The sequence below is a fragment of the Sardina pilchardus genome, chromosome 11 (assembly GCF_963854185.1).
Source record: "Sardina pilchardus chromosome 11, fSarPil1.1, whole genome shotgun sequence".
NCBI lineage: Eukaryota > Metazoa > Chordata > Actinopteri > Clupeiformes > Clupeidae > Sardina > Sardina pilchardus.
This window is the reverse complement of record NC_085004.1, coordinates 27,799,975-27,827,438: the sequence shown is the minus strand read 5'-3', so window position 1 is coordinate 27,827,438 and position 27,464 is coordinate 27,799,975. Positions and strand designations below refer to the sequence as shown.

General features: G+C 43.9%; 2 protein-coding genes across 4 annotated transcripts; one reads left to right on the top strand and one right to left on the bottom strand.

Annotated features, from left to right (window-relative positions):
- Positions 1-171: 171 nt before the first annotated feature.
- LOC134095472 (mucin-2) lies at positions 172-9,766 on the top strand. 2 transcript variants are annotated; one of them, XM_062549032.1, is made up of 3 exons: positions 172-299; positions 711-748; positions 2,717-9,766. In XM_062549032.1, exon 3 carries the CDS (start codon positions 2,726-2,728, stop codon positions 8,732-8,734), a length of 6,009 nt encoding a protein of 2,002 aa, XP_062405016.1. In that variant the 5' UTR covers positions 172-299; positions 711-748; positions 2,717-2,725; the 3' UTR covers positions 8,735-9,766. The 2 variants fall into 2 exon arrangements, with proteins under 2 accessions (XP_062405016.1, XP_062405017.1); XM_062549033.1 differs by having other exon boundaries at positions 270-362.
- Positions 1,623-27,464, bottom strand: lsp1b (lymphocyte specific protein 1 b). Of its 2 annotated transcripts, XM_062549034.1 has the most exons (14): positions 27,189-27,464; positions 21,376-21,522; positions 18,923-19,289; positions 18,323-18,459; positions 17,320-17,569; positions 16,781-16,918; positions 15,865-15,906; positions 15,330-15,373; positions 13,961-14,042; positions 12,785-12,925; positions 12,244-12,342; positions 11,152-11,238; positions 10,774-10,870; positions 1,623-2,564 (listed from the first exon to the last, which is right to left on the bottom strand). In XM_062549034.1, the coding sequence occupies exons 1-14, from the start codon at positions 27,245-27,247 to the stop codon at positions 2,551-2,553; spliced, it is 1,704 nt and encodes a 567-aa protein (XP_062405018.1). In that variant the 5' UTR covers positions 27,248-27,464; the 3' UTR covers positions 1,623-2,550. The 2 variants fall into 2 exon arrangements, with proteins under 2 accessions (XP_062405018.1, XP_062405019.1); XM_062549035.1 differs by lacking the exon at positions 15,865-15,906.

The following is a 27,464-nucleotide window of genomic DNA, read 5'->3' as shown; positions in this document are numbered from 1 at the left end:
GCCTGTAGGGGTAGCTCCATGCAGGCCAAGGAGTGAGGAGGTATCGCAGGGGCCAGTGACACCACCATATATCTCAGGTGAAGTGGAAAGCCCCCTGCCCGCCTGCCTGCCTGCCTGCCTGGTTACTGCTGCCTGCGTGTTGTCAAAGTAGAACATGAATTTAGGGCAAGGGTTTTATTTTTGGAGTAGTTGCTCTCCCCTGGGTAGGCAGGGTGAGCTCCTGTGTTGTCCCCTCTGACACTCCAGGCTGGGATTTGCAGGGAGCAAGTCAGTTTCCCCCTAAAGCAGCACTCACACAGGTAAACCGAATAGAAAAAAAAGCAAGAATCATCTGTATACTCAAAGCTGTGTTTCAGTCAAAGGTAATTGGCAATGGAATGTGTTGTGCCCATGGGTTTCTGAGGCTTTTGCCCCCAGGGACTGGTTTGGGCCCTAATATCAAGTGATCTATTATTTTTTTTGCATGTAGCATTGTATGGCATGCCCTGCTTATGTTGGCTAAAGAATGCTATACTTAGTATCTTGCACTTGTATCTTGAAGAATGTTAAGAACGATAAATAGTGAACGATAAATGCTATCAATTGCTTTATATCTACAGCAGTAGTATGGAATGCATTATTGCAAATACAATGTAGTAATAGTAAGAATGTTGGGAGTCTTAGCATCTTACATTTAAAACCCTCAAACCAGTGCAATCTCTCTCCTACAGACGGATCAAGGGTCGTCGTGATCCATCATCGAGCCCTGGTAAGTCATATGAGAACATGTGATCTTTTTCCATCCCTTATTGGATGGCCTCATACATAAATCAATGTACCAAAGAGATAAGACAACTTCTACTTTCAAATTCGGCACTTTGTTTAGTCAATTGATCAAATTCTTTGGAAAGGAACTGTGCAAGGCTTGTTGCTTGTGGACACTATTATTATACTGCCCCCTCTCAAGCATGTATGGTAGTGGTGCCCCATATATCCAGTGCCTTAAATGGATGACCTCTACTCATGTGTCCGTCTGGGTCTTGTGTCTGGTTGTGTGTTAAACTCATTTTCAAATGTAATCCTTCCGTGGAGGCTTTGGAAGACACTGTCTGGACACTTCAAGCTGTACATTTCAAATCAACACAATCATGATATACTGTATGTAATGGTGGATGTTTTAACATTTGTGGTCAGAAACATTTGCTGGTATAGTTATTGCAAAATGCAGAGTGAGTCTTGCAACTTGACCGCATGCCAGCACTTGCTGGTGAGGCCTTCAAAGTGGAGCTGCTCCTCACCTTTGAGGTGTATGAGTACTCACCAAGCCCACTAACTGGTCAAACACAAGTACTGGTACAAGTATTATATATTTTATATATATATATATTAAGTGTTTCAAGTGGACCTTGAAATCTATACTAGTAAGACTAATATTCTTAGGTAATTTGACTAAGGGTGACTTATGCTGCTCTCCAAGGATCAAGTTAAAATTAGGTCAGAACTGACAGGGTCCTTATTGCCTACTCATGTTTTATGCCTAGTGCTTGGGTGAAAAAGGGGACTGACTGAGAGTATATACATATTATGCAGTTGTTCATCCATACTTGCAACTTTCACAGAAAAAAGAAACAATAAGCACAGACTGTATTAAACATCATTTATGTGCTATTTTCATAATTGATCCAAATTCACAACTTTTTTCAGGCATCTTTTAGCTTTGAATGAAAATGCTAAAAGAAAATAGGAAATTAATGTCTGTAATGCGATGATCAACGAGTAAGGACATTGGTAAGACCAATTATATTTAGCAATGCCAGCCCATGTAAACGTAATAATAATAGGACTACATATTTACCCAAGCAAAAACCCTCTATAAATACACAAGGTTAATTTCACTTGGCTTGGATGACTTCTTTCTTAGCTCTAGCATACTTTTTCCACTCAATTACTTAAAACCACTTTACTACAATGTATTGTATATATTTAAGGTGGTTTTGAACGTGTATGACACATTAAAAATGCTTAGGCAGTCAAAGCAAGTCTTTATCATTGTGACAGAACCTCTTGGCCTATGTTCCTGAAAGCCACATGCAGTGCAAAATGAAAACAAAATAAATGCAGCTAGCTGTCGATTCACATTAATAAAACATTGCAGGCATTCAGACAGACAATTACATACTGAAGAACAATCCATGCTTATTCCCAGTTTATTGCTCCCAATTCTGTTTTTAAATCTATTTCTGAAGGAGGTGTGGGACTTAAAACCACGATAGTCTCTTCAGTGTTTTGATAACATGGAATGACTGAAATTGGAACTGGGTCAATAACAAAATAATCATAACACTGTAATCATAAATACAAAACAAATATATTGACAACAATGCAAAACATATTTAAAGGAGAGAATAGATTGGCATTATCATAGGGTACATAGGAAATACTGAAATGATAAAGAATGACAAAGGAAAATATGAAATGTTGAAAAAGGATGTCTAATATCCTAACTGGGTGAATGTGAGAGAATTGTCACAATGTCTTTGAATGCTCTGAATCTGCTTCTCAGCTGGTCTCTCATAAGTCCTCACCTGAAAAATTGAGGGAAGATTGTATTAGTTTAATTTACAAAGGAGGACTGAAGCATAGTTGCAGCATCAACAACATTTTCATGACATAATTTCCCTTAAAGTCTCTTAACTCTTAAGTAACAGTTTCCTTTATATTCCTTTTTATCTTCCAGGGGGTTGAAATGGTGATGGCGGTCAGTTTCAGCAATGGACCCCATCCTGACCTGGATCCTTCCCAGTACCCTCCCCCACTGCTTCCAAAACCAGGCAAGGACAACGCCCGCCTGCAGAAACTCATCAAGAAGTCATCCAAGAAGAAGTCTTCCTCCTGTTCCCAAACCCCTATCCCTTTCCGCTTGAATCTCTCTCCAGTTAATGAGATCAGTGACTTAGAATTTAGTGACACCTCAACGCCACCAAGAACACCAGACGTCCCGCTCTATGGCAGTTCCCTCAACCTGAACTGCTACTCAGGCAGACCCTTCTACCAGCAGTCACCCACACACTTATCATGCCGACGTAACTCTCCTTTTCACGGACCTGAGGCTGCATCTACACAGTCATTGTCAAATTTGGCTCCTGTGCCTGAGCGTCACATCGCACCCTTGTACGCATGTTCCTCGTTTCTGTTTGATGATGCCACCCCCATCACTGAGCTGTCAATTACAGAGCCCACAGCCAAAGCACCTGAGCCAGCCGCTGGTCAAACAATCACACCAGGCCCGTATGGACCGAGACCGGCTGGGGTCTGTCCAGCACCACCAATCTTACAACAGCAAATCCAAGCACCTGTTACAAGTTCTTTGATTGCAACAGCTCCAACCCAAGCCTACACAGCTCCCCCTCAACCTCCACCTCAAATACAAGGCCCCACCCCAAGTGCCTTACCCCAGCCCTTCACACAAGGCCCCTATGGCTCGACTGAGGCTACCCCTTTCCCCAAAGCGCCACCTGGACAAAGTTCTGGTTCTTTACAAAGACATTTGTCGACTTCAACTCTGACTCTTGGACCTATTCTAACACCACCTGTTTCTAGTGCTTTCAATCAGACGTCCATACCAGGATCCTATGGACACAAAACGTCAATCCCACTATCCAATCTACCACCAGGACAACAGCAAGCTCCAATGCCCCCCTCAGCCCCTCAACCAATACAAACATTTGGAGGTGCTCAATTTCCTAGTATCGCAAACCAACAACTCTCTGCAGGCCCATATGGACACACTGTGACTACTCAAGCTCCTGGTTTCCCAAACCAACCAACACAAGGCCCATATGGACCCACTGTGACTACTCAAGTTCCTAGTTTCCCAAACCAACCAACACAAGGCTCATATGGACCCACTCTGACTACTCAAGTTCCTATTTTCCCAAACCAACCAACACAAGGCCCATATGGACCCACTGTGACAACTCAAGTTCCTAGTTTTCCAAACCAACCAATACAAGGTCCGTATGGACCAACTGTGGGTATGTCTCCACCAAGACCGTCTCAAGAACAAACTCTCCCTGTGCCGTTCCAAAGCTCTCCAGCCCCTCTTGGTCCTCCACAAATTCCAGTCTTTTCCCAGACCTCAAGTCAACCGCATGTGCCAGTCCTGGCATCAGCATCAGTCACACACCATAAGCCAGAGTCTGAAATGTATTCACAGGGTTCTGCCCCTAACATGGTTTCTGGAGAGTTATCTGCCATGAAAAAACACTTGAAAGTATATACATCTAAAGCCACATTTTATGAGTTATCTAAGCCTCCATCTCTTCAAGACATAACTGGACTTAACACATCCTACAATGGAGCATCTCTTTCAACTATACACAGGGAGAAAACGCCTACCTTTGAGGCGAAGAACAGTGTGACTTCTTCCTATGATCCTACTGGAAGAAAAACTCCTTCAGGGCGCCCAAAAACTCCTGCTTTTCATGTCTCTAGGGCTAAAACTCCGGTTTTAGAAATATCTAAAGCCAACCCACTGCTCTTTGCTGCACCTCCTACCTTCTCCTCCACAAAGGATGTCCACCATGCAGTTAAAAAAGAGGTTCAGGGACCCATATCGTCTATCATCACCAGAAGCGAAGCATCTGCTATACCCCTTAATACTCTGAAACCTTCTGTGCCACAGGAAATAAACAAACCTCAAATTCAAATTCAAAATGGCATTGACTTAAACGAGCCTCAAAAAGAAGTTAGTCTAGCAGCTAAAGTTATCGCTGAGGCCTTGTCAATACCCAAGTTACCATCAGACGTTTTTTTAATGAGAACAAAACCGATAGAGGCCTCTCAGCTAACTTCTACAGCAAGTGTGGAGACTGTGCCTACTATGGCCACACAGGAGTATCAGATTCCCAGGGCTCAGACATATGAGGCAGTTGCCCCAACGACACCCTCAAAGGAATTTACCATACCAAGATCTGTGAGCCAGGGCCTTCCAGTTCCTGCACCTCCCCCTCAGAGCTATCAAAACCCCATCACACCCTATCAAACCCCTGTCACCCCAGTACACTGGTCACCAAGACCTCCATCACGATTACTTGGAAATCAAAGACTGAATGCATCGACAAGTGAGCTACACAAACCTAGGGTGAAATCAACCTATTATGGACTGACTCCTGTTGAATATGCTGCTTATGGGGGAATCAAGACTTATTACGGTCCCTCTGCAAATAAAACACAGTCGGGTGATGCACCCAAAAGTTGTCTAGATGATCTGTCATCTTCAAGAACAGTCAACTCAGCAACACACAATATCAATTCCTCAGATGCTATGAATAAACCTGAGGAAAAGTCACAGCAATTTGAAGGAGTTACAAAATTGCAAAGTGACACACAGACTGGAACTAAGCTGAGCACCTCCATGATCCATCTGTCTGTGTCTCAGAACTCTTCAGGAGTGACAACATCATCTGATAACACAGTGAATCAGTTACAAACACCAGTATCTGATGAGAAAATCCCTGATACATCTGTTTTAGCTAGACAAACTCAGGAATCACCAACAGAAGGTATGTCAAAACCAAATGCACCAGTATCATCCCAACAAAAAGACATAAGTCCCGGCAGACAGGCAATTCTGGCAAGCTCAAAGGAGCTTATTGAACAAACGACTGAATCAGTTATGGCAAATGGGTGTACTGTGAGAGAAGATCTGAAGCCATCTTCGGTGAAAGACTCAATAACACGGACGACTTCGGACCTAACCAATGGACAAAGTATGCCTATTTACCCTTTGCCCAAAACAAACATTAACAATGAAAGTTCACATGCTGCAGAAAAGCCAGTGAAACAAATGGCACAATCTTTGCCTATTCAAGAATCTACATCTACACAGCAAGTTATAGTCAGCAAACAGTCAAATTCAAATTCAACCTCACAACCGCTTCCAAACAATTCTACGTTGTCAAAAGCCCAGTCAGATATATCCACAGAGACCAAGAAATTGAAAAACACCACTGATACAAACTTGCATGCAGCTACTACAAAGTCAAGTGTAGAGACCACAGTCTCTACATCTATTACAGGCACTGAAATCTCTACAATAGAGACAAACACTAAAACCACTTCAAGCACGATCCATTCAGAACCACCAAAAACACTCCCTGAAGTCATCCCTTCTGCCATCAATTTGGCAACAGATTTTAATTCTTTGATTATCCCTAGTAGTGATAGTCAGTCATCAAAAAAGCTTACTGGTAGCATTCATTCTCCATATTTATCAAAAGATGAGACTGGACTTCCTAGCATGGTCAAAACAGGAACTGAAACTCCATCTTTAGTCACTAAAGCTGACACTTTAACAAAATCAATGACTTACGCCAGAGCACTAACAAATCCTTTTAATGATCTTACAACAGCTGTAAAACAATCAGCTAACTCTACAACAAACACAGGAACAACTCCAACAATGCTCAGGAGAACTTCATCAACCCCAACCATAGAAAGGAGACCTACTTCAACTCCAACTGTGGACAAAAGAACCACTCCAAATCCAACTATAGACAGGAGAATCACTTCAACTCCAATCATGGACAGGAGAGTCTCATCAACTCCAACCATGGACAGAAGAACCACATCAACTCCAATCATGGGCAGGATAACCACTTCAACTCCAACTATAGACAGAAGAACCACATCAACTCCTACTATAGACAGAAGAACCACATCAACTCCTACTATGGACAGAAGAACAATTTCAACTCCAATTGTGGACAGGAGAACCTCTTCAACTCCAACTATGGAGAGGAGAACCTCTTCAACTCCAACTATGGACAGAAGAATCTTATCAACTCCAACCATGGACAGGAGAACTTTATTAACTCCTATCATGGACAGGAGAACCTCATCAACTCCAACAATGGACAGAAGAACCCCTTTAACTCCAATCATGGACAGGAGAATCTCCACAACGCCAATCATGGACAGGAGAAATTTAACTACTCCAACTATGTCAACAACTCCAACTATGGAGAGGAAATCTTACACAGCACTGTCTACTGAAAATAAGCTTTATGCCAAATCAACCATGGACATCAGGCAGTCCATCAAATCTGACAGTGAGATTAGGTCCTCTGGCATGCTTTTTGCAGAAAATAAATTATCTGCAAAGTCCACCATGGACATTAGAGCCTCTGTGATGACTGCTGACACTGAACAAGTGATGAACACAAAACAATATCTTTCACCTAGATTAGAACACAAATCCATACTTTCAACTGGTTCTTCCACAAATTCTTCTGGAAATGGTAATGTCAGCCATTCGTTAGAAAACAAACCAAATCAGACCACAGATGACAATGCTACTTCCACCAGTATGTCTGATGTTAAAGTCACAGACATAGTTGAAAAAAACTTCGATCCATCAACCAAGTTTTCTTTGAAGCTTACAAAAGACAACAAGCCCTTCGTACAAACAAGTACAAACCTTATGCCACCTCACAAGATCAAAAATGTCCCAAGTAATTCAACAATAACTTCATCAGACTCAAAGGCTACCATGGACTCAAAGGTACTCACAGAAGTGAGTTCTGATTCAAAACACCCAACCTCAATAACGCAAATTTCTACTATAGAACAGGCTTCTGTCTCAACACCACAATCACATGCCCCCATTAAAACAATACAAACAGAGGCTCCAGATTCTAGGAAGACACCTCTTCCAGCCACAGATAGGCAAACACCTGCATTCAAAACAGCCCAATCCCAACCGACACTCCCCGAAAATCAAACTAAATCTCCAGTGACAATACAGCCACAAGTTCTAACCACAGTCATAACAAAACCTCCAGGCTCAACAGTGGAAACACAAGCTACAGTCACAACAAATACACAACCCCAATCACTTCCTCGAGCACAATCTGAAGTTACAGCCACCACACCAATAACGCAAACAGAAGCCTCTACAGAGACTACAGAAACACAACCTCCAGTTTCAGTTCCTGAGACCCAACCTATAGTGAAAGTGTCACCAGCTGATTGTGGTGATACCACCAAGGATAAGGTCTTAACTGCAACAACAAACCACAAACAGTCTGCCTCCTCAACTACACCTCCATCAACACAGAAGAAGGTGGATGAAGTATCGAAAGCTGCCCCAAAGGCAGACACTAAGGCCAAAGCATCACTGAAACCCAAAGGACTAAAAGCCAAGCTGAGTGGCTGGAATAGACTGAAGAAGCACATGGTGGTTGAACCCGAGGAGCCCCAGTTTCCTGAACTGGACTCAAAGACCAAGGAGCCAGAGGATGACAAAAAGAAAGGGGGAGAGGGCAAAGCTGGAAGTACTGCAGGTGATAAACCCACAGGACAGGAGATTGCTAAGGAGGAGGCACCCCCCAGGGCTATGAAGATGTGGGATGCAGTTCTCTTTCAGATGTTCTCTACCAAAGATAAAATCTTGAAGCAAATGAATGGCAAAAAAACTGAAGAAGGCGACAAAAAACCCTCAAAAGAAAGCCAGGTTGATATCCCTTCCTTTGTGTATCATCTACCGGTCCTTCTTTATAGTCCACGTTTTGATGCTAGGAAGCTAAGGGAGGCTGCTGAAAAACCACTGAACAAAATTGCTACGATGTTTGAGAGGGGTCTAATACAACGCAAAACTCAAGAAGAGGAACCCAAGGACTTTAACAGAACAGCGAGAGGATTTGGTTCGTCAAAGTCCAAAACAACGAGCAATGGGCCTGAGAGCGATGTCTGAGAGCAATGGGTTTTTCAGATGTGTATTTTTAAACCTTCTAAGTGTATCCAACTCAGATCAGTTTACTGAAAAGAGAAAAGACAAGCTATCATTTCAGGAAGGATTTGCTAGCAGGCTTTTACAAACTTTTAGCTTTAGCTACACTGTACACATGGTACATGCTTGAGAATGTCCAGTTATTTTTTTACTAATTGCTTTTAAGCAGAGCATGGGTGTGGCAGAGTATCTACCGGACAGGGCCCAGTGCTGTGGGTGTTTCTGTGTGAAAATAGAGCTTGTACATTCCTGGATTGACAGTGCAGAAGGACAGAATAAGACAGACAAGCACAGCTGTGTAAGGCAGTGACTTCATAAGCACAGTGGGGGGGAGGCTGAAGGCTAGGCCTGGGGTGCTATATATATTTAAGGTATGTATATTGAGTATAACAGTAAAATCTGTTGGTTTTTCATTAAACAGTTTCCGGAGGTGCACAATAAAATAACTGGTTGCTGCAAATTGGGCAAACTTTAAAATGTACAGTAGTTGTCTAGGTAACCATGTTTTGACCAGGGATTTGGTGGAGATGTTTTAGATTTGGAATGGAGTTGGGTCATAGAATGTGACAGAGGGTTTATTGGATAACTAGCTAATGTAGTTTGACATGAGCAAGTTAAGTGGATCAGGGTCCTCTCAGGACCGTGTGCATAGATGGCATGTTGTTAGATGATGAGAGAAAATTCTTGGATGCTCTGAGGGTACGGAATGGTTTAGGTGTATTTAGGGGATGCCTTAATGCAGGTGCCTTCTGTGGGAATCTTTTCCATGGCTTTGAAGACACTGTCTTACAATGTTGTCCACTAGCAGTATAGTATATTTTTGTTCGGGGGGAGGGTCATTTTGAATGTTCTAAGTTTTATCTATGGCTGTTTTTACTTGCATGTTCAATATCTTAAGAATAGTAAAAAAAAATAATGTGCAAAAGTTTTGTATTTCAATGATTATATTTGCTTTTTGATGGATTGATTAAAGCAATTTCACATACTTGACAACCATTCAAAATGTCTCTATTTTGTGTTTGGACAGTGTTTCATAATAATAAGTACACTTTGAATTAACACTAATTAAAATCTAGAACCAGACTACGTCTGCAAGACTTGTTTCAATTGTCTATGCAAACACTTATTTACAACCATAAAGTATGGCTCCATCTCAGGTCTGTGTTCAGAAGGATTTGGCTTGAGTGTGTTGTTAGCAGAAAATGTCATTTTAGATGTTTGTACTTTGGCTAGTGTAGTCATTGTACAAGGTAAATGGTCACAGTCTGTCCCAAGATTTGTTCATTTCTAACCATACATTAAAGTTAAAGTTAACCCTAGTTTAAGTGGGGCTTTGACAGACAGGCGTGACCTGCACTAGGTAGAATCCTGGTCAGGCATGTGAAGAATCACAAACACAGGACAGTGCAACTTATGTTAAGGCACACATGATCCTACTGTAGTTCCTGCCTCCTGACAGTGAAGAGGTCTTGCCCAGTGTGCTTAAATACTCTGCTCTCCATACCCACCTGGCTACCCTCCCCTTACAAAGTCACAGGGGATTAGCAAACCCCTCTGATGCCCATCCCATCCACATGTACAGGGAGCCAGACAAGACACGACACGACACCGGCATGCCCTTATAATGTACTGTAAGGGAAGTGTGTGGGGCTGTGACAGACCTCTCCTGTTAGAGGTGATGATAAATAGCCCATGGTGTGAAGATCAAAGTCAGCACAACATGACAACTGTCTGATTTATTCAAATTAGTCTCACATACAAAGTGGCTGGTCAAATGACAAAGTACAGAATGCCAATGGCAAAAGACATTGTCTTGGTCATGAAGCAGCTTTTGCAGACACCTCAAATGTGAATTGTTACAAAAATCCTGTTTTATTCAATTACATTGTTATAATATTTTCAAGATAAACATGTATTGTAAAAATATACAAATCTGATATGAGTTAATTTACTGTAAGGTACAGGTGTATCAATAAATCTATTTCAAATGAGGGGGAATGTACCTGATTTCTCAAATGTGTAGTCATCATCAACTGCAATCTTTTCATATTTGCCATGCCGGGTCTTGACAAATTTATATTTCTTGCCACAAGGACTGCCCTGTAATAAAGATACATAAACAATTACACTTATGGTTAACATGCTGTATATATTGGTTTTGCTGCCTGGATCATTATGATAACCATAAAGTGAATAATTTAGTAATATGTTTTATTACTCAAATCTACAATTCATGCCAATTATCATCTTACATCCATTAGGGGAATCTCACAATAAGCATTACCACGTATATCTGTCTTATTCTTTGAAAAAAAGCCCAACCATGTCAGAAATCAAGTGACAGTGGTTACACAATTCTGATTAAAAGAATCATTCATTACTTTTGCTCCAGGTCCAGAGTTTCCAGGTGAGTCTCCTAGATTTTCCCAGATGTTCTTCTTGTTCAACACATCACCAGGCTTCACTTCCTGTAATAGAGGAAGGAACATCAATGTAGTAAATCAAACCCTGACCTCTAAATGTGAACACCTTCTGAAGATATTTGAATAGAGCAACATAGTTAAGGGATTGACTTATGACATGCCAACACGTCTCATCCAAATAATGTTCACTGCACATTTGAACAGTAGGGGGCAGAATTTCACAGATAACAGCCACAGAGCAAACCAGATTATCTGTAGAGAGACTCCCTCAGCTGTGAACGTTCAACCAGAGCTGGTGCGCTCATTCAGTTTAATAGCAGCACTGTCTGACTTGGACTTTGTATTCGGGCTTGTTTCGGATCAATAAAAGCTGAGGCAAAAGAGAGGGCAGATGGAGAGAGTTTAAGATGGAGAAATACGTCTGTAGTGGAAAAAGAAAGTTTCAGTTACCTTGGAGAAGGAAATGGTAAGTAGAACACCAGACAGGGGAGTTGAAATAAGAAGACTGAGGGAGTAGAAGAAGAGAAAAGGGGAGAGATAGATGCAGGAGAGCTACCAAGTCTGAACAATTCAGAATGGCCCAAAAGCTATTAATACAACATGTTTAACAAAACATGTGTTATACATCCATTGCACCTGAGTTTTCAATAGATGCTAAAGACACAAATTTAATTTACATGTTATCAAAGGGGAAATGTTCATTAGTGTCAGATTGCATGCAGTGAGTGTCTTGCTAATGACCAATAGTATTTATACCTAGCTACTACTACTTTGAAGGAGAGGAAATATATACAGTAGCTATGTATTAATGTTATGGGTAATGTTTCAAGATCAAGGGTTTAGCATGCCTGCCAAGAGACACATGACTGCTGTCAAAGCTATTTTAGATTGTGTGTTTATCTTAAGTGACATAAATGCTGTCATCTTCACATAAACTACTCACTCTGATGGTTACAGAGCCACAAACGTGAATGAAAAACTGTGGCAGATCTCAGTCACAGCAACAGCACCTCTTTTGCTGTTAAGTATAACTCTCATAGATCATCTCACCGCTGCCTTCGAGGGCGAGGTCTTCACACTCCCGTCTGAGCTGCCCTGTGCCCACTTGGTGATAAGGTCAGCCACACCCACCTTCAAGTCTTCTGCGTCCTGAGGCACAGACATTGAACACAGTGTTATGATAATTATTATATTACATTAGTAGATTTTAATGTACATGGCTGTGCTGTAAGTGTTCTTAACTTAATGTATTAAGTTACTTTAAGTTATTAAGTCGTTTAATGTATTCAATATATATTTTAGTATTCCATGACCATTTCTGTCCACTCAACTAAATGTACAGGGCAGATAACAAAGGGTCAAAACAGACATCTTATGTACCGTAATTTCCAGACTATAAGCCGCGGCTTATACATTGATTTTGCAAAATTTCTTCAGCTATGAGGTTAATATAGGGGAGCAGTTAATATGGTGTTAATATGGTTTTGTTTCTTTTAACTTGCATAAAACACTGTCCTGCGGCTTATACACAATGCGGCTTATATGCGGGAAATTACTGTACATATGTCCATAGATTAGTGGACTACTGTACTTTGGATGGAGTGGTCTTTGTGGCATTCTGCTTCCAGGCATCTCCTGCTTCAAACAGGCTCTTCTTTGAGGCCACAGGCTCAGGGGAGCTGGGGATCTCCATAAGAGCTTGCTTGGCTGCTTTGGCTTCCTTTGAGGAAATCTGTACGCACAAGTGGGGGTGTTATAAATTTAAGGGCCTGACAGGCTTTGTTTGAGAGGAAACATGTTTTGTATTCATGCCATTTTGCTGACTCTTGCGGTTGTTTGAAAACGGCACACACGTTTCTCGGCGTTTGCCAAAGACGGCCAAGGGCACTGGAGATAGAATTACTTATTTTGGGCCATATGCTACACAGGCATGTCTAAGTGATTTCTTTTACAATTTTTCACAATTGGTACTGGCACATGTTCAATCGGAGACATCAGAATGTGGATCCCAAGAGCCATATGGCTAGACATTAGCTTAAAAATTTGTATGACTAACAATATTACTTTTTGCTGGATGCACAGTGTGTGTATAAGTCTGTTATTCTTGCAGGTGTATCCGACTTTGTTCCAAATGAGGGCGTTGCTGGCACATGGTGAAAAACATGAGTAGGTGATCCCATTGGACTATGTTCAGTGTGTAAGACCTGGTTTTGCTCAAGGTAATGATGTTGGGACATGGTGAGGATCTTGTGACGACTACTGGTTCTGAGTCAGTAGTGACATTTCTTCACATCACTCCGCTACAGTGGATGGTGACTCAATGAGTCCTGCACATCTGCTTTCCCATAAATGAGGGGGGTGGTAGGCAGAGGGGGTATTTGTGTACCACCCCCCCTCCCCCCCCCCCATACACACACCCCCGCCTGCAGTTAAATCTGCCAACCCAGGTATGACGTGTTCTTCTAACTCTGAGATGAGACAACACCGCAAAGTCTCGTTCATTCTCACTGACGAGGGGAAGCGCAAGATGATTTGTTAGACAGAGACGCAGACTACGTCAGCCCATGTATGAGCGCATGGCCTGGAGTGAGCGAGCGGAACATGTCAGAGCATGAACACTTCACCTGAGTGTCTGGGAAACAGGTCCCTGTGCAAGGTGAAAATTACGTGTTGAGAAATGCATCTTTTTTTCTCAGAAGTTTGACTCACGCTAGTGCTCAGTATCTGTCCCTCATGAACTGCCCGGAGCAAATGGAGAACAGCTTACCTCAATGGCCTGATTGTACTGTTCCAGTCTGTCGTCAATCTTGGCAATTGGTGCGGGGGGTTGAGCGCTCTTCAGGCTGTTGCTGTTTTAAAGGAGGGGGGAAAAATATTATTTGAAAATAAGAGCTAAAGTATAATACATGTCATGTCATCCATTCATGACTTGGAGATGAGAACTGTATTTAGTACTGTTTGCCAAACTAATGTCCAAGGAGTGGATTTAACCTCCCCAATGGTTTCATAATGGTGCTTTGTTCCATATCAAAGACTTGGAAAACTTTGAGCAATCATACAAACTAACGAGTCTACCTTCTAACTCATTAAGTATGTGTATCATGCTTGCAGACAGAGGAGTACATCCATATTATATAGCTGATATCTGTGCCAGGCAAAACATAGTGTCCTATAATTACAGAGCACAAGAAAGGAGGTGAAATGATAGGTTTGTATTTCTTTTCCTTTCCGGTATTCATTTTTATGTGCTCTTTGAATCTTCTCCAGTCGTCTTGGATGAGATCATGCTGTAGTGATTAAAAAAAGATTTGGGGAATTTTAACCGAGGCTGTCCTGGGGAGAGACAGAGATGAATGAACGGTGAGGGAAGGTGTTTGGATAAGACCCGATGATGTCATGCTCTGTTCACTGGAGAGGGGTGAAGTGGCGTCGGCAGCAGCAGGACCTGAGGCAGGATGTCTTCCGTCATGTTTACATCAGCGGAGTGAGATGCTTCCTCTCACCCGTCGCCTCTGGCATCTCAGCAAACAATGAAAAGATGCTCTGCACACTGTTGGCAAAGTGGAGCACCCCTCAGCCAGCTACAGTACGTCGGCTCAACTGGATGTCAAATGTGACGTACAGACAAGGATTCTCATTTTCTTCATCTAACCCTTGATCTTAACAGATCTCAACTCTCTGTCTGACTGTCTGATTCACTTTCAAGACATCTCCCAGGCAGCATCCTTTCTACACATATCTCAGTGTGGCAGCAAGCTGTTTAGCGCTGATAGTGAACAGGCTCAGACAGTGCGGAGCCTGACAATGGTTGCGAGTGCATATCTCACCAACCACCAAACGCAAACACCAGGGCAACATCTGGAGTGGATTAGCGGCGCCATAAATCACGTTGAACAAAAGTAACGCAATAAAAGAAAAAGTCGCACCCAATTGCCGGGCTCCTGTCAACTTTACTGTCACACTCTATCCATTTAGCCAAATGTGGTTACGGTCAAAGACACAACTAGTGCTTTTATCACCAGTAGAAAAAAAAAAGTTTATGACCACATCCCCAGTTTCCAAACCCGTGAAAGTCTCCTAGTGTGTATGTGTACTTCCTTTTCAAGAGGACACCTGGGTTATGTCAATGAACTCACCTTTTCTTCAGTGAGCATTTCAAAGACTCTGTTCTCTCTGTGATCTGAGGAAAAATAAATAGATTGGATTCAATGTCACCGCATGGCATGTGCACAGTACCTGAGGGAAACTGGCAGGATGCTTTACAGCTGATCACGCAGTTCTGTGGTCTCAGCGCAATCATCTATCAGATAGCTGTCATCAATAAGCTAACATAGCGCTTATCCCAGTCATTTTGTCCCTCTCTGAGAGTACTCCTAAATAGTCTTTAAAGTGCTTAACACACTTTGAAGTGCTTTACACTGTCGTCGTTGACCATATATATTTTTTTAAAGACAACTTTTTATTATCATGAAAATAAATGACTGTTCAAAAGTCGCTCAAGTTACTGCAGAGACTGAAGGAAGGGACACAAAAGCACAACACAAAGCAGCACACAGAGAGAGCTGGCAGATCCCCGTCACACCCACTTTCAAACCACCGTTGTGGTTCTTTCCCACAGCACCTTGTGACCAAGAGACCTGAACACACTGAGCTAGTGAGTGACAAACTCACCGAGCATGTGCTTTCTGCAGTCACCCTCTCTTCATTCTCATTCTGAAATTACACAGGCAGAAGCACATTGGCAGCGAGCAACGATTCAAGCACAAAAACGGCAGACACCACACAGACACTTGCTGCAGACAGACACGCATACCTTGCACAGAAACACACTGCACAACAGAAACCTTTTTTTTTTTTTTTTTTTTACAATTTTAGAACTGTTGTGGAGAACCCACGTCACAGAAAACATTCAGCCAGTCTTGATAAGTCAGAAATGTTGTGGAGGAAAAAACTGAACCCATGTCGCAGAGAATGTTTAGCCAATCTTGATTAGTCACAGTGAAAGATAGATTCTTATCAGACTAATAGCTTTGGCAGACTGGTACGTATCTGAAAGGTTGCACACATGCAGTGTTAGATAGGACTACACCTATGTCCGGGGAGTGTAAATGTTTAGATATCATCTATAGTCAAGACAAGAGCACAGCACACGCATGCAGTGAATAGCTGATACAATTCTGTTATGTCCCAATGTTGAAAAGGAAACAGAGGATATGTCAACATGCCATGAAAGGGGAAGCAGCAACAAGTCAGGAGGACAAAGCGGGTACAACAGACGAGCATGCCACACACTGCTTCACACCAAATACTCATGGCTGAAATCAATTACTTAATGTGATTGTACAGCATTTCACAGATCAAACACTAACCACCACACCACCACATTTACACCATTACATCCAACTTACTGGATAGAACTGAATGAGAAGCTTCTGAATGTGTTGCATGAAAAATAAAACATAAATGCCACCAGTAGAGATGAGATATTGGTATAAGCTTTTTAATAGGCATTCTGCACGAAGGCTACGGTATGAGTAGACATCAGGCTACATGGTAAGTGCTATCAGTCATGCCTGCTGTAGCCTACCTTAAATGAGGGGCTCCTCGGACTGAGCGGACTGAAGGGCTCCTCCTCGACGCTAGAGGTGCTCAGGCGCTTCATCCTCCTCTCCGTGGCCTCCATCCTCCTCCGCTCGATGTCATCCCGCATTCTCTGCCTCTCCTCCTGATGGATCCGATAGCACACACACGAGAATTCATAAGTTGAGTGTGGTGAGGTGCATGATGCAACTGAGCAGAAGCTAACTAGCGTGCTATTCCCAATCACGTCAGGCTAACTTACAGTTGGTGCTGATAAAAACCTTGGTAGCAGGCTACAGTAACTAACTGATGTATTTTGCTGTACAGTAGCCTATTTCCTGTATGATGAAACTACTGGATGAAGTTAACTTGGTTAGGCCTAGCTAGTGTATACGACAGTTGTGTTTATCTTTTTAAAAATATTTTAAATAGTTCCCTAAAAACCTCCGTTACGGCCTAAGTTACTTTGTGAACTTGATATGCCTGATAATGTCGGTATGTTGCGCAAGAGCGGGCTGCGTTAACATTAGGCCTACTGTAGCCTACCTCCTCTCTGGCTTGGCGCAGATGCTCTTCTTCTTCCCGCCTTCTGTCCTCGTCCTCGCGGGCGCGTCGGCGCTCCTCTCTCCTCACGTTGAGCTCCTCGAGCTCCTCCTGGGCTTCCATGCCCTTCTGCCTCAGCTCGTCTAACTCCTGCTGCTCCTTCTGCTGGTGGCTCAGCCGGATGCTCTGCAGTTTGGCCTCCCGCTCCTGGGTGGCCTCGAATGCCTCATCATCCTCTGCAAGACTCTCAGCCCTGCGGTGACAGCAAATGAAGTGAGACAAGTGAGCAGGTCAGATACACCATTATGCAATTAATCAACAACCAGCTTAATAGGTTTTCAATATGAGTGTGTTCACTGCAGATTTATATGACCTACAGTAGGTTTGTTCTTTAGATTGCACACCACATTACACAGCTGTCATAGCAGAAACTTCCATAGTTCTAAAAGTCTTAAAATCATAAATCATAGAGCGATGACACTTACGCTAGATTTCCATCTGGCTAGATTTCCATTCTGATATAATTGTAGCCAAGCGGTTTACCTGACTTTGTGGTAGCTGGAGGAAGAGGATGATCGTCTTCTGTCTGTCATGACTGACTGTGTATAATTATGTCTTCCTGTTCAGTTTAACACTAAGCTGAACTCAGGAAGGATGTCATATTTGAGGAAGTCAAGAAAGTTACACCTATTTGTGTGATTTCTCAATATGAGTGTGTAACTCATGCGGAACTTTGTGTGGAATGTTAGAATATTTGCATCTGTTTATCTGAGCATACAGTAGCCTACCTTCACGAGGAATAGCCTGTTGATAACAGGTAGTGGGCTCCTATATGTACTATTGTCTCCTTACTAAAAGAAACTATTAGCACAGTCCGGTGCTTTAGAATAATGTTCAGTGACGAAATTGGCACCATGACTGTGCAAAAACCAGTGGAGATGACTTGACATTAAGCTGAAATTACATGAAAATATGAAGCCCATTTTAGCCTATAGTGGGCTCTTACCTTGATAAGATCTTGGATGTGGTCATGTGTGATGTCACATCCCCTCCGTCTGTCGCTCCATTGCCGTTCATATGCCTCCCGTCGTGCTGCAGGATCAGCTTGGATGTGTACGATATGATCAGCGGCTTTTTGTCTACCTGCAAGAAGAAAGTTTGTGCTTATTGAGAGTCGGTGGAACCTCAATTCTGTAGGTCTTGTTTGATACGTGATGGTTGTGCTCATGGAGGTATTATAAGAACTGGAGAAAGTGAACAAGTCCCGCCCCCATTCATTTCAATGGGAATGCTAGGCTAGTGAAAATTGCCAAAATTGAACGATTTTTTCAGGCTTCAACATGGCGTTTGAAGGAGCTTGTTTCCGGTGCCGTTTTACTTAGCCAATTAAGTGCCAGGTTACTGATTGACGTAAGGTACAGAAGGAGAGCTCGTGCCCACACTAAGCTCGTGCATGCGCTGAGAGTGGAACAGCCACCAATCAGCATGAGGAAAACGGCACCGGACATGATTCGGCTGTATTTCTGGAAAATGGCGACGAGGAAGTGCCTTGCTAATCGGCAAAGCTAATCAGTCAAATCCTGACCCCCTGATGGTTGTGCTGTACCTTGGCCTCTGCTCCTGTTCTCCTGAGGTCCTCCTCTCCCTCCCAGTCTCTGTGGCCCGTCTCCTCTTGCTCCTTGTGTTTCCTCCAGCTGCAGCCCTCCTCCTGTGGCCCACCTCCTGCTCCATTCTGCAGTGGTCTGTGTGAGGTGGACTTCAGGATGGAGACGCTCGTGCTGGTGCTGGTGCGTCTCGTGGTTGTGCCGTTTTGTCTGGGTGATGGTGCTGGTGCCGTCCTGTCCTCCTCCGTCGAGCTAGCGTGCTCCTCCATGCGTTTCTGCCGACGCTTCTCCAGCCTTTGGGTCCAGTCACTGAACCCCTCGTCCTCCTCCATAGCTGACTGGTGCGAAGGCTTGAAATCACTCTCAGAGCTGTGGAGAAAATGAGATAAAAGGTTTGGAATTCAATGAATAATTACGCTGTGTGTCCGGCTGGCTTTAAATAGAGACTATTATCCAATAGCTTTACTTACATAATTCTGTGACATTCCACCTCTATATGTTGCAGTATTGCCTAACTGATAATCCTCAGCCCTGTTTACATATGCGCAAGTATGGTATGTATGTCAGATGTTTCCTATGATCAACAGTAGAAAGCATAGGCAACACCAAACCCAGCTTTTCTCTGTCCACCCAATGAACCCCCCAAAAAACACACAATTTGTTCAAAATCACATCGACAGGATATTGCTATTGTGAACCACCAAAGCAACTTCAAGCAGGCACAAAGCACTGACATATGAGCTGCAGACAGTATGGTGTTTAAACAGAGAGCCAGAGACAAAGCCCTGCATGTGTGAAGGTCAGCCAGCAGCCATACTGCGATCAGACGTCTATCCCACTGTGCCCAACAAAGCGACACCTGTGCCAGTCGGCACGGAGCACCACTGGGGCACTGTTTATTTAACCAGAGGCCTGTGCCACGCAGTCAAGAGCCGAGGCCAACAACAGGTGTGCGCCAGGCGCGGGGATACCATGGAAACGAGCTGAGCGAACATGGAAATACACACAAACCGAGAGGGGAAAATGTGTTTCCTGTTTGATGCCCGTTTTATCCGAAAAGGGCTGCCGTTCGTTCACCCAGCGGTTTGCAGAGGCTGTCCCCTGGAGAGACCCACACTGAAAGCCCTTTGTGCTCTTCATTGTCAACTGTATCTTTCCTCCCACATAAAAAGGACTCCCCCTTCCCTCCCCCACATAAAGCCCCAAACACTTTTGGAAGTGTAACAAAGAGAGAGAGTTCTGCAGCTGCAGTGGAGCCACAGACTTAGGCCAAACATCTTGCTTTCTCGCCACTCGCCCGCCAATGGATCATTAGCTGGTTATTACCTCAACAACAGAATGTTTTATTTTGGGCTCACAACAAACACTTAGCAATAAGTCATTTGGGGGGAAATCTGGCAACAAATGTTTCTCCTTCTCAGAGTCATGCGCGTGCCACCACAACAAAACAAAATGTGAATTAAATCATTATATGATTATTACATTATGCAGCAAAGTGCTTCTATTTCCATACTCCTCCCGTGAGGTCTGAGTAAACGTATGTTGCCTTTGGAGTGCTGATGAAAGCATGTTACTTGCTTCATTAAGAATATTCCACTGAAGAAGCTAACTATGCACTCTCTCCATCTGGGAGATGTAGTCAGCACTGCTCACTGACGCAGGTTGACTGAACACGCCATACAAATGATGCTGTATTTTCCTTTGTGTCTGGCTAGAGAGCGAGAGAGAGCCCAGATGAGAGTGAACACTCACCCTTGATGATTAAAAAGTGAAATTAAAGGATGACCACAAAGACTTGAAATGAGTATGAAGTCATTTGGATCCATGACAGAGTGCCACCTACAGAGCACCCCCCTGAATCTACAGTACCATGTCCACAGAGATGCTTGGAGTGTTTGCTTTTTGACTTAGGAACAGAGGCAGCACAATGACTCAGTGTGGTTTCTCTTCTTGGTTTACCCACAAAACAGTCGTATCTTGTGGGTCACCATTTAGATTAAATTTTTCAAACTTCATTTTAGTAACAGTAACATGATCGGTGGGCAGCTAGTGCAATGGCGCCAGCCACATTCATAGTTTGCTCATTAGGACATTGTGTTCAACAAGACAAGCTCAAAAAGATGTGTGGTAAGACCAGGGATTATGTGATTCGACCTCAAATGTCAGGTTACCTCATTGTGGTGTGGTGTGTCCTCTCAATATCAATTTCGGACTTCACCAAATCATTTGGGATAAAGGCTGATGGTACGTTATATTGGGAAGATAGGAAGTGATGTTTCTTTGAAAGTTCATAATTATTACATAAGGGCATTTCAGAGAGGTGAAAGCTAACAGGGTTAACAATAGCCTACTTGTTGAGTTATCCTGCGCCAAAAGCTCAACTCCAAGCCATCAGTAATAAGATCAGTGAAGCACACAGTATAGGCCTTGGTCCAGTAAAACCCTTGATACTTACACGTCGTCTTCCAGTGTATATCCACCGCTGTACTGGGTCTCCCCAGACCCTGCTGAGCCATTCTGGGCCCCAAAACCCTGTCTGGCCCTTCGTCTCCGTTCACGCTCAATCTCCTCTGCATCCTCAACGCTCCTCTGGGCCGTTATCCTACAAAAAGGAAGGACAAGCTTAGATCATGATATCTGTCTCTGCTTGTTTTGTGGTGGGTTAAAACCTCTGGGATATCTTACAAGTAGTGACACAGCCTTGTGTATATCCCACACAAACTTTACCTTGTGGTGTACCATGCAAGAGCTAAGTAGACGTATACTGCTGCACATGTAAATCATATGTGTCAGCACTGAGAATTGCAGGGGCTACAGCATAGTGTACTGTAGCGCCTGTGCTGGTGTTATTGCATATGTGTCAAGCAGTCATGCGTGTGCTGGGACAAGACATACTGGTGATGTCAAAGTGCATCTACATGGCTGTCTTAAGACCTGGACACCAAGAGACTCCAGTAACATTCAAGACGCTCTCTATATTTAGGGACTGGTGAGCATACTTGTGTCCCCGGGCCATGCTGAAGTATCATTTATGTGTCTCGGGGTACAGGAGTCCAACAACTTAATGTTCTGCTGACACAGGAGCAGTAAATCAACAATTTATCTTTCAGCGGCAGAAGAGGGGCCAAAACGAGGAGTTTTTAATGGACCTAAGTCACGGTCGGTGGAGTGTGAAAGACGTCACCTCATCTTACCCAAACTGCACTCCTTGTATTGGGCCATTTGTTGTGTTTCCATGTTAAGCTCTCCGGTGCAATAGTGCTGTCATTTAGCTAAACTAGTAGGAACCAGTCCAGTGATTCTTGATGAAATCATTCTGTTTGAGTAACCATTACAGATAACAACCCCCTTGATCGGGTCAAATGGAGTAATCAGCTCAAAGGCTAAAACCAAAGGAATGGGGAGAGAGAGGGAGGGGTCTGAAGCGGATCGGAGGTGTGAGAGTCCTCAGTAGGCTCACAGCTCTCAGCGGGCTCCGTGTGTCAGATTACAGCTGCTATTTATCAGACATCTGCTGTGGTGGTGTTTGTGGATCGTATTTCTGCTCTGTGCTGCCGGCTTGCTTCAGTGTTTCTGCCATGCTTTTATTGGGGTGACGCTGACGGCCATAAACACCCCCCCAACACAATATCCCGATCCCTGTCACCCTGATTGTTTTTTGCCCTACATACAAGTGCATTTCAATAGCTCCCTCAGTCCAAAGTCACTATAGCCACACTTAGCGTTTTGCTCACTGCTCATCTCTTTTTCCTGTGCTCTTGCCACTGAATTAGCTCATTGCCTTTGGCTGCGCCAGTGCGCGTAAAAAATGAGGAAAGAGGGTTCGGTCACCGAGGCGAGCGAGGCCGAGCGAGGCAGCGGTTCGCCGTTTAGCAGGCCAAGGGAAGGCGGTCACGTTTTAGGAGAGGAAGAGAGGTCCCTCTGGCCAGGAAAGAGGCTGTGTCCTGCCTTGCTCTCTGACAAAGATATCACATTTGCAGGAAACTTCCCCGTGACTTCCTGTGAAGCGACAGAGATGACCCATATATCATGGAAAGTACCCATAATTCTTTTGTTTTGGTCAAATGACTTTTTGTCCTGATAGCCACACGATGCATGTTTCACTTGAGGTACGCACAACATAACTGCAAGATGGCAGTGGATGTACTTTTGATTGACTTAAATGCACTATAACAATAAACAGTCCTTGTTTCTGTTTAAACATCTGTGTAAATGAGAGCCTGTCCCAGCCAAACACCCTCTCTTCCCATGTAATTGTTTGGCAAAGAGCAGAGAACTTTCCTCTAGAGCCCTATGAAAGTCCAAGCAATTGTCCAAAACTTTAGCTTGGGAGCTGTTGGGAGTTCAGCTTGTTGAAACAACACCTCAAGCAACTCATGCATCTTTTGAGTGTTATTTAAGTCTGTATAAATGGTCACATGTGTTTCCTGGTCTAGAGGTCTAATAGATCTTGGTGGTGAATATTAACCTCACTGATTTGAGCATTGAACAGTCAGCCTTTCAGTTTTTATAGGAAATATACTACCATGTAACTGTAACTGAGGTGGGGCGTTTAATTGCTAGAGATTCCACTGGAAAATCTGGGGGGAGATGGAGGCTGACCGATGTCCAGGAACTTCTGGACAGGAAAATAGGTCACCGCTACGAACCCCCGGTTCAAGCAGGAGCACAACGGCAGCCGTCAGAGACCAGTCCGCCACACAGCCTCTGACCAACAATCAGGTGCTTATTAAAACCCGTTAATCTCTTTATGCATGCATCTGTGACTTGCATTCATTTCAGGGTTGTGTGTGAACTAATCAGCATGTCACCAAACCTTGAGTTAAATAATATGAGCCCATAATCTCTCGCACCGCCAAGCTGACAGCATTCGACTGCTAATGACTGGACAGGATACAGGTTTTCTCTGTTTTCCTGTTGTTGACGTTGTGTTCTGAGACTAAATCCAAGGGCTTACAGCAGAAACAGCCAGGCCTGTAATTGTCCTCATTAAACCGAATCAACAGACACAATGTCCTCCATAAAATCAGATGAAATCTCTGGTGTGTTTACTTTCAGCTATGGGCTAAATCGTGGTCGTTTTCGCACACCGCAGAGATCCGACCATTCCAGTGATCAGAGGTACTTCAGCGGAGTGAATCAAATTTAGATATTAAGGGGGGAGGAAATTGGATCCATCTGTGCTGCCCTTTTCTAATTAGCCAGTATTAGTTCCCCTAACAGTTGAGCATTTAGCTCAAAACAACATTAAATAGCTCTCCTTTGATGTGCTGTTTTGAGAATGCTGTTCTCGAGTGCCCCTGTGCATTCACAACACTTTTTCATATCACTGACAAAGGGTGTCAGAGGCCGTCCTCAGGAGGAAATAATAGAGTGGCTTCTTTTCTCAGATGCCTGCTTTGCACGGCAGTGATGACATCCACCACCACCACCCTTCCCTACCCCTCTCCACGTATCCCTGGCTAGTCTGATGATACGAACGTGCAGTATGTCTCTCTGTGGTGAGGGCTTGGCTTGATCTGATCGCCCTCATATTTTCCACTCCTGCGAGGAGGCAGCTGAGGCCTGTGACACAGATACAGCGGGGTGGGAGCGTGTGGGGTTGGTTAAGGGGGAGGGGTGAGGAAGAGGAGGAGGAGGAGGAGGGGGCCTCGACTAGATGAGGTCATTGCCATTAGGGAGGTTTCAGCAATAAAGGAAACCATTGAGACACACTAAATATCATTTTCATGATGTCATAAAGCGACACACCAACAGGCTTGCAAAGGAACCACAGCTCATGTGGCCGCTCGGAGTCTGTGGGGCAAAACCGTCGACTCCTACGAATAATGGGGCCGATTCTGCTCGCAAACTTTACACACGAGTCCTCGGTGACCTCCGCAATAGCTCCGACTGAGCTGAGCGTAGATATTTTCGCGAGCAGTGTTTGCCAGTGAGACGCTGGTAATCACAGTGCCCCTCGCTGCAGTTAAACAGAGACAAATTCACCACATTAGCTTCTCATTAGGGCGACGTAGCATAGAGGTGCTAACAGCCCCTCACTTCCTGAGCCTCTGCCCTTTCACCTGCCCCAGGCCCTGATGCACAAGATAAAGAACAGATAAAGAGCTTTCTCTGAGTTTGTCAGCATGTTTGCGTACTGGTTTACTGCATTCTCCCCTCATCTTATCACGCTGCTTTACTGTAGGTGGGGGTTTAGATGGGGCTTCTGTACAAGACAGACCAGGGATAAGGGGCTTAGCCTGGAGTAACTCAATGTGCTTGGCCACAACCCGGGACTAAATACTGGAGCAGAATAGGCTAGCGCCAAACACTCTCCATTCTCCGACGTGAACCAAAAGCACCCCAGCACTCACATTCCACTTCTTTTACATCACCCCCGCAATTTCATTTTTAAAGCTCGACGGGAGGGCGCACGGGGCAGTCTTTACGAAGTGTTGATTTGAACCAGGGCCTCCTTGTAATGATTAGCACACAACGTGTCTAATAGATCATAAAGTGCAAAGCCTCTCCGGGACTGACACCTTGTGCTGGCACCCCTGGCAAGCAGGAGGAGACGGAGGAATGAAACAAGACAGACTGGGAAGGCCTGTTACAGCACGACGCAGTATCTATCAGCAGAAGGGTTGCATTCGGAGTAGAATATATTATTCCAACATCAGGCGGCTAAGCAGCTCAGCGATTCCGTGCAGCTGTGCATCATAGGATCCGGAAGTTTGGTGGCCGTGGGTGACTGTCAACACTGGCTTGACAGTGCTGGACCACATAAGGGTTCATGAGGGACAACGGGAAGATGAAGCCTTTCAGCAAGGGCCCTGTCTTTACAGAAATATATGGGGCGGGCAGCATGAAGAAGACCACACACAGGCACACACACAAAACACTAACACACAAACACACACACACACAGTCGAATGGGAACATCAACAGGATCACATGCTGAGAAAGCTGCTTTTGGTGGGAGGTGTTTATGAATGATGTCATTTATGTTTCCCTACCAACTGAAGCACAGCAATGCCAACAACAGAGAGTTTTTGAGGTTTGACATTTTAAAATATTTATCCACAAAATAAAAGACCAGCATCTCCTCCAAGAGTGGCTTATAAACATATTGTGGTTTAATTAATGAGACCATTACATTTCTTAAAGCGCTGGCTCAGTTACAGAACTATTGTCTTGTTCCACTATTTGTTTTTGTTCAATTTTTCTTGGCATTTCATGAACAAATGTTTACAATGTAATCCAAATTCTCCTCACAAAAGCTGCAATAAAGACAAATGGTGATATCTGCTCTGTCCAAATTGTTATTCTAAAACATAGAAACACAGCAGTGATCCTTTGAACTCTATAGGTACTTCAAAGCTCATCGTTTACATAGCGTCTTGGTGACCTTTGACCTCAGAGGTACTGCAGGATGAGGCAGCTCAGCTCAGAGGGCACTGGAGACGGATCACTCCACCCTACAGAGTGAAGCTGCCTTGAGTCAACCCCAAAAAACACCCTGATCCCAAGGCTCTCAATCATGGGGGGCAGGGATGCAAAGCCTACACAAAGACATACATATTCTCTCACATACTGTATAGGAGGAGACCTTATCTTAACTCACAGAGAAACCATAAAAAAAGAGTTGATAGCGGAAGGGTGGATGGCAAGATAGATCTGCAAACACAATACAGCCTCTCCTGTTCTGGCAATCATGACAGAAAATGGACCGTCAATAGCAACTGTCCGACATGATGAAAGCTGGTGATAATCTGCCTTGGAAAAATAACAGTAATCTCCCCCGATCTAAATCAAACACCTACAGATTAGTACAAGAACAATGGGGCCGACGCAAGGGGCTGCCCCCCTGACCCACATAACTCCATAGCCTCAGCAGTCTCCGAGACACTCCCTGAGTCTCCATCCAATAACAACAAGCTTTAAAGGCACCAGAGACACGCTGGAGGAACAATGTACAACTGTTGACATCAGAAGTGGCTGAGTATTCTGTGGAAATTCTCATCTTTATTGTCACAGTGCATGTGGTCGTTTCTCTTAAATGCCAAACATGCCTCCCACTAGGGAGTTACCTGTGGTCTCATGTTGCCGACATTCTGAACAAAGGACAGCATCTGGCTGTTCAACTTGAAGTCATGACATACTACACTCAGCTGAAACTACAAACACACCTGAGACCTAACAGTAATCATCTACTATGTCTGTGTGTGTGTGTGTGTGTGTTATAATCCCAAATTACTGAGGTGACATAACCTTTATTTCACTGACCTCTGGAGATTCTGTAGTCCTAGTTTGCTGGAGTTTCTTCTCAGGATTGAGCTGGACATGGCTTCAGTCTGTCTGCCGGTCAACTGCTCAGCTGTGAGGAGAAGGGCTGGTAACAAAACGTTCACACTCTCGAACACACGCTTGAGCACACTGTGAAATGTAAAGTCCCTATCAGCCCCCGTGCAGCAGAGCCACTGAGGAGGTGTGGAGTCTCCAGGAAGGATGTTTCTTTGTGATTCCTCCCTCTCTCTCTCTCTCTCTCTCTCTCTCTCTCTC